At 38.6% G+C, this 15,006-nt stretch overlaps 1 protein-coding gene across 1 annotated transcript; it reads left to right on the top strand.

The window, feature by feature from the left end:
- The first annotated feature begins 630 nt into the window (after positions 1-630).
- On the top strand, positions 631-9,092 carry LOC117298686 (fibropellin-1-like). The gene is made up of 11 exons (XM_033782005.1): positions 631-811; positions 6,147-6,218; positions 6,340-6,453; positions 6,730-6,843; positions 7,121-7,234; positions 7,511-7,624; positions 7,901-8,014; positions 8,117-8,230; positions 8,339-8,452; positions 8,641-8,759; positions 9,066-9,092. Exons 1-11 carry the CDS (start codon positions 631-633, stop codon positions 9,090-9,092), a joined length of 1,197 nt encoding a protein of 398 aa, XP_033637896.1.
- Positions 9,093-15,006: the final 5,914 nt, after the last annotated feature.

Raw genomic sequence — 15,006 nt, 5'->3', positions numbered from 1 at the left:
GCTAAGTGATACATTTTTTGTGAAGCATATTTCTGTAGTGATTAAAAAGGGCGGGACACGGTTACCTGCAGGTTGTGTGCTGGCAGTGTATGTTAGCCTATTAGCAAGTTTTGTCCAAGAGTTGTCCGATGTGTTGGGCTTTCCATGAGAGCATATAGTTTCAATGAGCTCTTGAAGCAGAAGTTTGTACTTAATAACACTTTGATTTGCAAAACTATATGCAGGATGCCAGCAAGTCATCAAATAATGGTACATATGGCTCGGTATTTAAGCTGCAAAGTTATACCTAATTCTGGTTTTCATCGTTATCGTGTTTGTGCTTAGCTGTTTTGTGCTAAAGCATCTGTATGGGTGTAACACGTGTAGTACATGGCGAGACGCTTTATGCCTGCTTTAATTGTTTCTCAACACCCAGGAGTAATGTACTGCTCGATAGCGTGAATGATAGGCAAGGTAGCATCCATTTGGTGCTGCGTACTCTGAGACATGGACGACAGAAAGGGCTATGGGAAGGATTATGATAGGAGTAACAAAGAAGGACACGATGACAAAATGAGGACAAGAGTGCAGGGAAGACGATCAAATCAAAGGAGTGGAGATGGTCAGGCCATCTAGCAAGGAGGCACGACAATGGGCATGCAAAGCAACCAACTGGACCCCAAGACACTGGACAAGAAAAAGAGGGCGACAATCAGAAGACGGAGAGACAAACTAAGTACCTACAGAAGCATTGCTTTGCAACAGACAGCGCAGGATAGAATGAGACGCAGAATTGGTGAAGAGGCTTTCCTCCTGCAGTGGGGTGAAACAGGCAAGACGACGACTCTGGAAGACTAGCGATGGTTTCAGGAATGTTTCTGCTCTTTGAAAACAAGGATATGAGAAAGCAAGGCACTTTTTAAAAACGTATGCCTAAAGTTTTCACCTTTATAATATGTATGCGTTCACTCTGTTAATGTTTTAACACAGGGCAGATATTCTGTTGTTTTCTTAAATACTATTAAGGTGGAGACATGACCATCTTAGCCATACACATACAACTAAATATATGTGTAAAGCGCATTTACATCAAGATCAAAGCGCTGAAAATAGCAAAACCAATGGAACTGTAACTACAATGTAATATTATAACGTCTGATGCAAAGGAGTTTATAGAGATTTTTTGATTAGTGTCAAAGAGTTACAATATTTGTGTATGCGTACTGGGAGGTTGTTCCATATTTGGGAGCAACAAAGGAGAAAGTCCGGTTGTGAGCAGATGAGAGTGTTCTGATGGTCGTTGCCATCTCAGCCTCCCTTTGGTTACGCTGGGCTGAATAAGAAAATGGCCAGGGGGAGCGGTAGCTAGTTATTTCATACAGCCCGTCAACTTTTTTTTAAATCCATGTTTCATATTAAATAGGGATGCTTTTCACTATCTGGCTAGCCTAAAAATGGGTATTGTATTTGTTAAGGACATGATTCAACTGAGAAAACAAAAGAAGTTCTTCTTCATGGTTGGATAATATACCAATGACGTCAAGCAGATAAATAGGGTGTGTCAATCACGTGATCGAGTGCTCCGACCACGTCGTCTATAAGCGTCAGATGTCCATTGAAGCTGCGTTGTTTTCACACCACTAGACACGTATTAAAACTTGTTTTTTGATCAAAGAAATCATGGTATCAATATAGCGTGTTGAAAAGAGTAAGCTGTCTGCTATCATGATCACCCTTCACCACATCAGCCATGTGTTGGCTCCGCTGATTTTCGGTAAGTGACCCTCTCTGTATTTATTATCTTGAAGTGCCAAATGGAAGTGTCGTAGCAGAACGGTTAATAAAAGCACCGTTTCTGATCAGCAGAGTGTGTGTTCGAATCCCCAGCCATGACACTTGTGTCCTTAAGAAAGACACTTTGTAACCGTTGCTTCGTCCTTCGGATGAGACGAAAAGCCGTTGGTCCAATGTGTAACGCATGTAAAGTGCACTCATTCGTAAAGAGAATGGGTTCGCCCTGGTTTTCCTGAGTGGCTGTGGCTGTTGTATGCGCCATATAGCACCTTGTAAAACCCTTTAAGGTGCTACATGATTGGGTCTCAACATTCAATAACCAATACTTCTGTATGTAATGTATATTTTTGGCGCCTTGATTTTGTTTGGTAGATACGTGCACGATAATAAAACATTTATTAAGTATAATAAGACTATTACTGCAATTATAAATACATTCAGTGTCGTTCTCATTATGTTTAGAACACGGCAAATATTCGCTATCCACAGCTTATTTCATTCAGTTGTATTTTCGGTGGCAGTGTAAATATTAATCAAAAATAAATGACTATCTAATCACAATCGCTTCGTGAGTATTGTATACGAAGCTTAAAACGGCATATTAAACTGGATTACTAAAACGTAAGTCACTTTGGTTTCTTCTGGTGGCCTAAACCCCCCTATCAAGCATTTCCCTTGTTTATTTCTATCTTCCCGTTTACCGTGTAACCACATTCCGTCTAAGATGGTGATAAAAACCAACAGCCCGAAGATATTCAACGAATATTTTCACATGTATTTTTTATAGTTAAAAGGCAGTGGACACTATTGGTAATTACTCAAAATAATTATCGGCATAAAAACCTCACTTGGTAACGAGTAATGGGGAGAGGTTGATAGTACAACACATTGTGAGAAACGGCTCCCTCTGAAGTGACGTAGTTTTCGAGAAAGAATTAATTTACCATGAATTTGATTTCGAGACCTCAAGTTTAGAACTTGAGGTCTCGAAATCAAGCATCTAAACACACACAGCTTCGTGTGACAAGGGTGTTTTTTCTTTCATAATTATCTCGCAACTCCGATGACCAATCGAGCTCAAATTTTCACAGGTTTGTTATTTAACGCCTATGTTGAGATACACCAAGTGAGAAGACTGGATTTTGACAATTCCCAATAGTGTAATGGAGAGCTGTTGGTAGTATAAAACATCGTGAGAAACGACTCCCTCTGAAGTAACGTAGTTTTTGAGAAAGAGACAAATTCTCACTATTATTAAAATATTTCCGCGAAGCCTTTTATGTTAGTTTGTGCAAGGAAAGATTGTTTCTTCTTTCATTGTTTTCTAGCATTTTTGATGACTGTTTATTTAGTCGTATTTTAATATTTTCTTTCTGTGTATTATTTTTTTCATTCCAATGAACTAGTATGTGTCCAAGCCCCTCCATGAATAGGGCTACTCTCCTGTGTTTTCTGTTTTGTTTTCACTTAGCGATTGTTTGATGTCCTAAGTGCAGTAGGTCCCAACCATGTGCTTCTATGTTTCCTTGTGCATTTTTTCATAGTAATTATCCCCTTTTCTGTTGTATATATAAAACAGTATAATTTTAACTTCTATCCATTCTTTCTTTATAAGTCAGATGCATAGGAAGCAAAGGCATGTGTTGCTAGCTTTATTGTTTGTTCCCGTGTCGTTTTCAATGTTGTCTTATGTACTGTTTTGTAGGTTGGAATGCCGAATAAATAAATATTAATAATATCAATAACAACAATTTTTTGTTTAGTTTTTATCACAATTTCAAAACCTTGTTACGAAATGCGTGGTCGTGACTTATGCAAGAACCACGTAATCAAATTGCGTCGCAGTTCAAGAGAGAAAACTACAATTATTAAAATTGCTGTTGTCATAGGCACCGCACTCTCGTTTTCAGGCAACTGAAACCACATCCACTGAAATAATTATACAAAACAAGCACGTCTCGTCATGCTGGTTTTGCAGAATCAATATCTCAGTTCTGGCGACTTCTTGGAGGCATGGTGGCGATACTGGAGACAAATTTGATAATATTTCCCTAATTCGTCTGCTCGGTTTGACCATGAATAAATTATTTCTTAATTAGCTTGGTTAAATATCACTAGTTCACACTACTATGGCGGTTGTCTACAAGTTTACACCTCTATCTATTTCAAACTAGCAACTGTTTTGCCTAAAAGAGTATAGGAGTATTAGTAATTTTTTGAAACACGCCTTGATAAATATTCTGCGTTGTGATTGGTTTAAAGCGCGTCACATGATATGTCTTAGTTTTACTAAAGGCGCACCAACGGCGACACGTATACTATCCCATTAGCAACCAGTGTAGTACAAAACTCGTCCCCATCGTATTCTAATTTTGTAATTCGTTGTTCAATCAGGGTCCAAGTAACGTGCTTCCATGCCAGAGTTTACTATTGTAAGCATGGTTGAAAATAAAGTAAACATACATTACAACTAAATATTTATAAAGCGCCTTTACACCAATATCAAAGCGCTGAAAAGAGCAAAACCAATGGAACTATAAACCATGGAGACGAGGTAGGGGTAGTCCGTGTATCAATAGGGAAAATGCGCGCGTGAGCGAGGATACAATAGTCTGGCACCCTTTTAGATAGAATACTGTGCAATATTCTATTAGTTTGTAGTTTGCTCAATCTGCAATGTTGTAAATTCCTGTAAATTGATGAGTGCGGAAAATCTTCGGTTCGGGATATGGAAGGGGGTGTTATAAAACAAATATTGACTGATTTTTACTTGTGCTACGGTTAAAACTATGACACCCTCGGTGGTATAATAGTTTTCAACATAGCACTCGAAGCCGTTGATATTTTTACAATATAATAGTGTGTACACTGCATAAATCTTGAAGTATGAAGGGTTTAAATACGGTAATTGGCCATTAGAAACGTTGGTAAAGCGTGCAGACTGTTCGTTAGGTATTGGCAAGGAGAGGTCGAGGGACTACCGATAATAATTCACTATCCAATCGTAATTTGAGTATTTGGAACAGTGTGAGAGTTGCATAAAGATCGACCCCGGATGGCGTGATGATTTGTCATGAATCCACACAGAATCAAAGTCCACGGTCTTGACGACTTCGATAAAACATACACAAGACACAGTCGTTTGAGTTTCAATGTTGTTTTTCGTTTTAATTTTTGAATTTCAGTGAGCATTTGCATTGCCGAGAGTTGTCAGATGTCGTCTTATTACGGTCCGGTACCCGAGCCGGATCCCGATCAGCCTTATAACAAATACCACTGGGTGAAATCAGCCATGGAGAAACTTCGAAACGGATGCTTGAAGGTAGGCCTATCCAGGATGCAGTATCAGTTCTAGACTTACAAGATGTTCTGACGGCATAAACAGGATTGTACAACTTTTACAAGGAACTAACTCTTAAAGAATTATTCTTGAAAAAGTACATACAAGAAATTACGGTTGAAATTGTCAAACTATAATATTAAGCATTTCGTCAGCGGTTTCACGAAGTAGCACTCACTGCTATACCAGCAAAAAACAACAATCAAAGAAAACGGCCTCTGAAGTTGAACACTTTTTAGAAACCCGCCTCCCTTCAAAACTTCAAAGTATTTACATTTAAATTGTTCAATGTAGATACTTGATGACTTGAACTTATCAATTAATCTTATTTTGACTCATTTGCTTAATTAATTATGAAACTAGACACAAGAGAAGATGCGTGCTACTTCGTGAAACCCAAAAAGTGCAAAATATGTCTTTTTGCGTTTTCACGAAGTAGCACTCGCCTATGCTATAAAAAAACTACAACACAGCATTTTGAATTGATTTTTGAAACTAGGTCAGCGCGCGCGCGCTCACACAACTTGCGTGCTACTTACTTCGTGAAAACGTTTTTACCACACTTTGACTCGAGTGCGTGCCGTGCATACAACGGTAAACAGAGGTTCGGGTGCTACTTCGTGAAAACAAAAAATGCCACGTTTGTGCCAAAATTGAAAACACTAATTAGATTAATTAAAAAAGTAAAGCTGTCTGAGCTTCGAAACATTATGGAATTGTAGGTCTTCAAAAAAAATAAAAATGTGTAAAAAAAAATCCTTAAAGTGCTACTTCGTAAAAACGGTGACGATTTAATACATGTTTCCATGGCGTATTATTTATTGATTTTTTTTTTAGGATTAACGAAGATGATGGGTTGTGATTAAAATCGCTTCTCGTTTATAAATATTTATGAACATGGCAAATTAATAGAAAAATTACGCTTCTTTGGCAAAACAGATTTCAAGACTTCAAGTGTAAAGTCTACTAGATTGTGCATAATGTTGTTCATCAAAGGATTTTAGACTGGCGTTTTTCCCCCTTTTTTAAATAGATTTTGATGACTGTAGCCCCAATCCATGTCTAAACGGAGGTAACTGCGAGGATGGTGTGAATCTGTTTACGTGTATGTGTGCTTCAGGCTTCGAGTGTTGAACTGTGCTACAATTGAGAGGGTTTGGCAAAACCTGGGTTTTTTTGTCGAAGAAATCACTAATGACCTTTGATGTGCTATTCGTTTATCTTAGATATCGATGACTGTAGCCCCAATCCATGTAGGAACGGAGGTAACTGCGAGGATGGCGTGAACCGATTTACGTGTACGTGTGCTCCAGGCTACGAGGGAAGTACCTGTGCTACAAGTAAGTTCCAATGGTTCATTACACGATGACTGTCTTCTTATATAGAAACCGATGGAAGACCTAGTATTAAAACTATTTACCTTTTATACGCTTTTATCTATGAATGTACCTCCAATCCATGTCTGAACGGAGGTAACTGCGAGGATGGTGTGAATCTGTTTACGTGTATGTGCTTCGAGTGTTGAACTGTGCTACAATTGAGAGGGTTTGGCAAAACCTGTTTTTTTTTCCGAAGAAATCACTAATGACCTTTGATGTGCTATTCGTTTATCTTAGATATCGATGACTGTAGCCCCAATCCATGTAGGAACGGAGGTAACTGCGAGGATGGCGTGAACCGATTTACGTGTACGTGTGCTCCAGGCTACGAGGGAAGTACCTGTGCTACAAGTAAGTTCCAATGGTTCATTACACGATGACTGTCTTCTTATATAGAAACCGATGGAAGACCTAGTATTAAAACTATTTACCTTTTATACGCTTTTATCTATGAATGTACCTCCAATCCATGTCTGAACGGAGGTAACTGCGAGGATGGTGTGAATCTGTTTACGTGTATGTGCTTCGAGTGTTGAACTGTGCTACAATTGAGAGGGTTTGGCAAAACCTGTTTTTTTTTTCCGAAGAAATCACTAATGACCTTTGATGTGCTATTCGTTTATCTTAGATATCGATGACTGTAGCCCCAATCCATGTAGGAACGGAGGTAACTGCGAGGATGGCGTGAACCGATTTACGTGTACGTGTGCTCCAGGCTACGAGGGAAGTACCTGTGCTACAAGTAAGTTCCAATGGTTCATTATACGATGACTGTCTTCTTATATAGAAACCGATGGATGACCTAGTATTAAAACTATTTACCTTTTATACGCTTTTATCTATGAATGTACCTCCAATCCATGTCTGAACGGAGGTAACTGCGAGGATGGTGTGAATCTGTTTACGTGTATGTGCTTCGAGTGTTGAACTGTGCTACAATTGAGAGGGTTTGGCAAAACCTGTTTTTTTTTCCGAAGAAATCACTAATGACCTTTGATGTGCTATTCGTTTATCTTAGATATCGATGACTGTAGCCCCAATCCATGTAGGAACGGAGGTAACTGCGAGGATGGCGTGAACCGATTTACGTGTACGTGTGCTCCAGGCTACGAGGGAAGTACCTGTGCTACAAGTAAGTTCCAATGGTTCATTACACGATGACTGTCTTCTTATATAGAAACCGATGGAAGACCTAGTATTAAAACTATTTACCTTTTATACGCTTTTATCTATGAATGTACCTCCAATCCATGTCTGAACGGAGGTAACTGCGAGGATGGTGTGAATCTGTTTACGTGTATGTGCTTCGAGTGTTGAACTGTGCTACAATTGAGAGGGTTTGGCAAAACCTGGTTTTTTTTCCGAAGAAATCACTAATGACCTTTGATGTGCTATTCGTTTATCTTAGATATCGATGACTGTAGCCCCAATCCATGTAGGAACGGAGGTAACTGCGAGGATGGCGTGAACCGATTTACGTGTACGTGTGCTCCAGGCTACGAGGGAAGTACCTGTGCTACAAGTAAGTTCCAATGGTTCATTAAACGATGACTGTCTAGAAACCGATGGATGACCTTTTATTAAAACTACTTTCCTTTTAAACCCTTTTCTTTGTTTTCTTCAGATATATTTGAATGTAGTTCCAATCCATGTTTGAACAGAGGTTACTGCGTAGATGGCGTGAACCGATTTACGTGTAGGTGTACCTCAGGCTATGAGGGAAGTACCTGTGCTACAAGTGAGTTATGGTTTATCAAAACTTTTCGACTGGGGAGTTTTTGTTTTGTTTTCTCTCTCTCGAGGAAACAACACTATTTATCTTTCATACTCCGTTCTTTTATTTCAGATATCGATGACTGTAGCCCCAATCCATGTCTGAACGGAGGTAGCTGCGTGGATGGCGTTAACAGCTTCACGTGTACGTGTGTTACGGGCTACATGGGAAGTACCTGTGCTACAAGTGAGTGCCAGGCTTTCGCAAAACTTGTCGACTAAGAATGTGTTGTGGTTGTTTTTTTTTCAAAGAAATACTCCCTAATAACCTTTGATATGCTATTCTTTTATCTCAAACATCGATGACTGTAGCCCAAATCCATGTAGGACCGGAGGTAACATTGTTGTCCTTTTTTGGTTTCCTTTCTCTTGTAGTTTGCCCCGCAGAACTTGGCGTACCTCTTGGTATGGAGAATGGAGACATTCCTGACAGTGATCTTAGCGAATCGTCGACTTTCTACGTGTATCACCCAAGACTTGACAATTATGGTCAAGTACATACTATTGAAATTGCTTTAAATAAGAAGAGGGGGGAATGTTGGTGTGAGTGGGGAGGGGGTGAAACTGACCAAACTTTTCCGTTCCTTTACTTTGTGTTCATTCTGAAAAAAAAAATTAGGACATAAATGATGAACACCCCCCCTCCCCCTCCCCCCCCCCCAGTTAAACAATCAAAACGAAACCCATAGTAGCAACACCACAGTCAAAATATTAAAGAACGGAATACCCTCGGCTGTTTAACACAAACATCTGTATATATATTTTAATATCGTGATCTTCACCTCTTTCATCATCAATAGGCTGGTGCGCAGCAGACACTGACATGACTCCATGGCTACAAGTCAACTTCAACGCTAGAGTGTCCATTAATGGTCTGATCACACGGGGACACAGTAACAACTTCTTCTGGACTACGACATACAACGTTAAGTACGGTGACTCTACAAATTCATTGAACTACGTTAGAGCTCCCACTGGAATTATCCAACTGGTATGTACTGTCAAATAGAAAATACTTATAAAAATACAGTCAACATGTTAATCCCAATAACAATATACCCCGCCCCTCCACTGTTAACCAAACTCTTTTTAAAGTATCTTCAGCAGGACATCTCTGGGGCATTTCGTTTTCGTGTCCCCGACCATGGAGGTAGAATTTTACCTCCAAACTCCAAAAAAAAATGTGCTCATTTTAAAATGACTTTACGTATCGACCATAGCACAGCCTTTCTCGAGGGCTGATTATTTAACGTATTTGGTTTCGGGGTCTTTGGGGCAATTGTTAAGAGATCTCCGCCTGTTTACACAAAGCTTTGTAGTGATAAAATTGCGACGTCAAGGGACCTTTTTATTTTAAGTTTTGAATATTTTTTTTCACGTGGTTAATGGACATAACTTTTTGTCCAAATTAACAGTTGTTGTTGACAACCAACCTTAAGTGCAAGAAGTGCAAATTGTCATGATTCGAAGTGCAAACTGTCATAATTAATATACAGCGCTGACCTGACATCGATTCATACGCCCTCGTTTTGATGATGAGAGGAATTGTATTAAAAGGCAGCATTGAGCTCATTATAGGCTTTGCCATTAAGGATTGGTATCCCATAATAGTCACCGTATGGTGAGACTATGTGTGTTGAGAGATCGGATCACGACGTGGTCGCTGGACGCCATTTTTAGGTCCACTGTAGTTCTGCCTAATGTGTCTGGGACCCTTAGTGCGCTTATTATTAGTATTTTGTGACCGAAAATGGCTTCACATAGTGAATAATACGCCTCTCTTAATATTCATGCATGACGTCATCTTACCCAAAATGAGGCCATAGGCGCACACGTCCACCGAACTTGTAGTGACTGCACCTATGGCGTCGTTTTTGGGCTAGAGTTGTGAGGTGATCATGCTTACATATTAAGAGAGGCGTAAAGGAGTCGCAGCTCTCTCAATATACAGCACCGAGATAGTCAATCGTCATGTTAATAATTATAAGCCTTGGTATCGTTTTATTGACAGTTCCCCGGTAATTCTGATAGACATACTCATGTGACTACCCGGTTCTCGTCAAGATTGAACGCCCAGTATCTGCGTATCATCCCGGTCTCATGGTATCCAGAACAGTACCAGAGCTGTATGCGCTTCGAAGTGTTAGGATGTCGGTAAAGTAACTGGGTGTCAAAATGGCACTGGACACCTTTGGTAATTGTCAAAGACCAGTCTTCTCAGCTCACTTGGTGCATCTCAACATCATGCATGCAATAACAAACCTGTGAAAATTTGAACTCAATTGGTCGTCGAAGATGCGAGATAATAATGGATTAAAGAAGAAGAAAAAACTTGTCACACGAAGTTGTGTGCTTTCAGATACTTGATTTTGGGACCTCAAAATCTTATTATGAGGTTTCGATATCCAAATCAAATATTAATTTACTGGAAAATTACTTCTTTCTCGAGAACTACGTTACTTCAGAGGGAGCCATTTCTTACAATGTTTTATTCTTTCAACAGCTCCCCACTGCTTGTTACCAAGTACGTTTTTACATGGTTTTTTTTATGCTAACAATTATTTGGAGTAATTACAAATAGTGTCCAGTGCCTTCAAGTCACTGAGTTCGGGTTAGGTGAGGTCAAATATAAAGACCTTTTTAACAGAGAAAGTAAAACAAACTGGATTTGTATAGACACTAGTCAGTGCCAGTATTTTAAAGTTTATGTTTATTGGTGATAACAGTAATGATCTCAGCTTGTGACCGAAGATGTGAAAATTTACTTCGATTCACCAACATTCACCCCAAAAATCACGACTAAACTTACGATTAATTAAGGACGAGCATTCAACAAATAAAAACAAAGCAAAGTCCAAACGGTGACGTATTACTTTCACGTGATCACCCGTGCGTTAAGTCTTTTCCCGATCAATGGACCTTTCTTTTGCAACGTCACAGCTCGAGTTTTTGCCAACCCAGATTGGAAAACTATGGAAAGCCGTAAGTGCAAATTAAGAAAAGATCGCTATTTTTTGTAACAATGTAACCAAATTTGTTGATTTTGTTAAAACCAAAACAAATAATTGTGAAAGGTATTTTATTTAATTGAAAATTTGCAGAAAATGCTGAATTTGGTTAAAACAAGATTTAGTGTTTTACTAACATTCAGCCGACCATGCCAACCAAGGCGGTTTGTTTATCAACAAAAGAAAGGTCTATAATAGCACGCAATGCAAAATGGCGTTAACTTTAAAAATTTCAGCACGGTACGAGGCTAACCACACTGGTCTTGGAGATGGCAAATTTTAAATTGTGCACATAAATTTGAACTATTAATTGAAAGGGTCAAGTCCTGCATTGTTATCAAATTTCGGTAAAAAGAGATTTCGTGTGAAAAACAAGATTTATGAGGTACAACTGATTCCTTCGAACACAACATGACCCATGATAGTTCCTGTATTTACTGATAAAAATCGTCAGTGAGTCTCAATTAACCACCATCCAGGACGCATTTTTAGGGCAAATATAATGCTTGGAAACTTTTAGAGTACATGAAACCGTTTGAGTTTGCATTTAGCTTGTTTCTATAATTTGCATTTCATAACAGTTCATAGAATAATATGAGTTAAATTTTGTTTTAGCTTAATATAGATAGGCCTTAAGAGGTATTCATAAATACCTCAGACAGCTTCTCTACTCCTATTGGTGGAGAGCGCGTCACGTGGGCGTGCATAAACCTTTTGTTAATGACCGGTAAAAAATGTTAATTCATGGATGTGACACGCGACCTTGCATCTGTTCTTATAAAACAGTTTCTTTATTCCTATTGGTCGAGAGCAACGGCTGAAACAGTTGTGCCCATAGATATATAATTAAAATAAATGGATCGGCCGCGCGTACATACGCGCCATTGCCTGTGTAGAAAAAGTTTTTGTTCGCCATGGACGCGGTAAAAATTTCACGTTCGAAAGGCGACGCGCGGAAATGAACACGGGAGATAGGCCTTTGACGCGCTAAATGTCACGTGCTGACGGCAAAGCCTCACGTGCTGACGGCAACGCACAGAAAATGTACACGGGAGATAGGCAATGACAGCCCCCATGCCAGAACCCGCGTATGTACGCGCGGCCGATATAGTTATTCTATTCCATATATAATGGTTGTGCCACATCACGCGATACGCGCGACGCCCACAGCATTCCCTTATAAGGAGTTGATTACGCCAGGGCAGCGGAGGGCTCTACCATTTCATAGCTGGAGGGGTGTTGTGTAATAAAAGAAATCATTTAACAATTATAATTTTTTTACTTTTTAACAAACAAGTGATGATGTTGTTGACCGAAAAGGTATTTATGAATGGGAATCAAAGTGTGTTGAATCAGTTTTCAATTAGTGGTTTAAATCCACCGAGGTAGGGCTGGATTTCACAAAGAGTTAGGACTAGTCTTATCTCGAGTTAGGACCAGTTACTCGTCCTAACTTAGGACTATTCATGCAATTTGTATATCTTCTAGGACTATACCTAAGTTAGGACTAGTCCTTACTCTTCGTGAAATCGACCCCTGGTTCTTTATAATTTACCTCGACTTCGTCTCGGTAAAATTATCAAGAACCAGGCCTCGTTGGGATTAAACCACTAGTTGAAAACCTCTTCACCACCAATGGTTCCCTTATCCTAAGTACTCCACATCAGAAAAAAAAATCCTTAAATTGTAAATTGTATTTTATCCGTCGAACTAATGTAGGTTTCCAAGTCAAATAAGTGGCCAATTTAAACGCCGCATTATTCTATTTCCGCCAGAAAGAAAAAAAATCGATTTAAGGCCATTTAAGGAAATGCTTTATAATCCAAATTATTAATCGACTAAAACTGAAGTCATGGCTAAAACGCCTTGTAAATAAATGCTGTTTAAATGTACAGTCTTTAAAGGAAAACTGAATAAACCTTTCCACTGAAAAGACGATTTCGGTTTCAAATAAACAATTATTGAAATTAATTTGGTTTTTTGTGCCTAAGAATGACAAGGGAAACCTATAACAATTTGGCGTTTTTATTGATCTATCAAATTTCGATGTAAGAACAGTGGCCTTGTTTATTATAGATATTGGAAGTGCATATTTTGACCAAAACTGCATAGTGATCGCTGTGTTTAAAAGAGGTAAATTTAAAAAAAAAAGGAGATATTAAAGGGTGTTGGAACTTTTGGTCCATAGGTTTACATTAAACTTACACAGTTTGAAGATGGTAGAAAGCTTCCCGTAAAATGTTATTTGATGGGAGCTGTAATTTTGAAAAATGATTCAAAACCATAACAAACGGAGGAAAACAGACACAACTAAATTAGTTGAAAACCTGTGACCTAAGATAAGTTTCGACAGTACGACATGGGCCGAATTTCATGGCTGTACCTCACGATGAGGGCAGTATTTTGGGAATCTGGTTTATAACTAAATGCATCTTAGGTCTACTGTGAGTCCATTAGTGAGGTATGACCAAATTTGTAATTTTCATCGTTTTGGCCAAAATTGTAAAAAAATTCTTGATTATAGCTGTTTTAGTTTGTAATTTAGCTTTTTAATGTTTATTGGCACAAGCAGTTCGTAGAATATGTGTGTATTTGTTTTTGTATAGTAGATATGGAGGACGAGAATGACCATAATTCCCACTTAAAAAAAGTATTTGTGTCTGTCAAATTACTATAGGTTACCGGTCAACAAATCGGCCAGTTTATACGAATATGCGTTATGCGAGAAAATAAAAATAAGTTGTTTTGCAAATCTGCAGTCAAATTCGCAACAACTTTAGGCAGAAGAAGCCTTAATAGTTGCGCCTATCTCTATTGAATTAAAGGTGACTTCATTTGGCCAAAATGCCTCATCGGTTTATTTAAATATAATGTTGTTTTTTATGTACGGTCTTCAAGTGAAAACCGAATTACTTTTTCCATCACTGAAGAGACGATTTCGGTTGAATAGAAAATAATGAAAGTGAAAAAGGCTGATTTTTGCATAAGAATGACAAAGGAAACCTATAATGGTAATTCATAATTACTGACATTTATTAATTTCGTTGTTATCAGTAGCCTAATTCTCGATTTAAACGTAAATGAGGTGCACAGCTAGCTTGACCAAAGCTGCAGCACCAGGATGACCCTTTGATGTGTTTACATGAGTGAAATATTGAACAACAAATATTTCAGAAGATTGTTGGTTTTGGTTTTATACATTTTGTATACTATTGAAAGATCAAGTTCTTTTCTCTATGATTAGTGGTGGTCGATAGGTCATTTGCACTCTCCTTACCAATATCTTACGAATATTTCAAGTATTCAGCGGTAAAAATTTGTGAGGTGAACACCAAAAATGGAAAATAAAGATTATGGCATCTTTTGTTTTGTCTCGAACCACGTCCATAACTGTGTTTATTGAAAGGGTAAATCCTCAAAAATGTCACAGCTTGACCGTTAATTTTACAGTATGTGACGCCATAGAATGAAGCTTCCATTGATTTTGCAGGTGGCACTTTATGTTCAAACAAACAAACTCAAAAACTGTAACTTCCTGAAAGGTTATATCAATAACTGATTAATAATCGTATGAGTAGGTACACATATTCAAATGAGGACAATACAGTCAAATGTTTGGGAAAGGTCCACAGTTGGAAAATGTGTACAAAACCAATGGGGCTGTTGCAAAAAAGTTTAGTATAAACGAAAGAGGGACAATAGGAGGTCCACGGACAAGCTTGGATGTATGTTG

Source organism: Asterias rubens, chromosome 13 (assembly GCF_902459465.1).
Source record: "Asterias rubens chromosome 13, eAstRub1.3, whole genome shotgun sequence".
NCBI classification, from domain to species: Eukaryota; Metazoa; Echinodermata; class Asteroidea; order Forcipulatida; family Asteriidae; genus Asterias; species Asterias rubens.
Note: the sequence above shows the minus strand (reverse complement) of the source record. Positions and strands in the feature narration are given on the sequence as shown.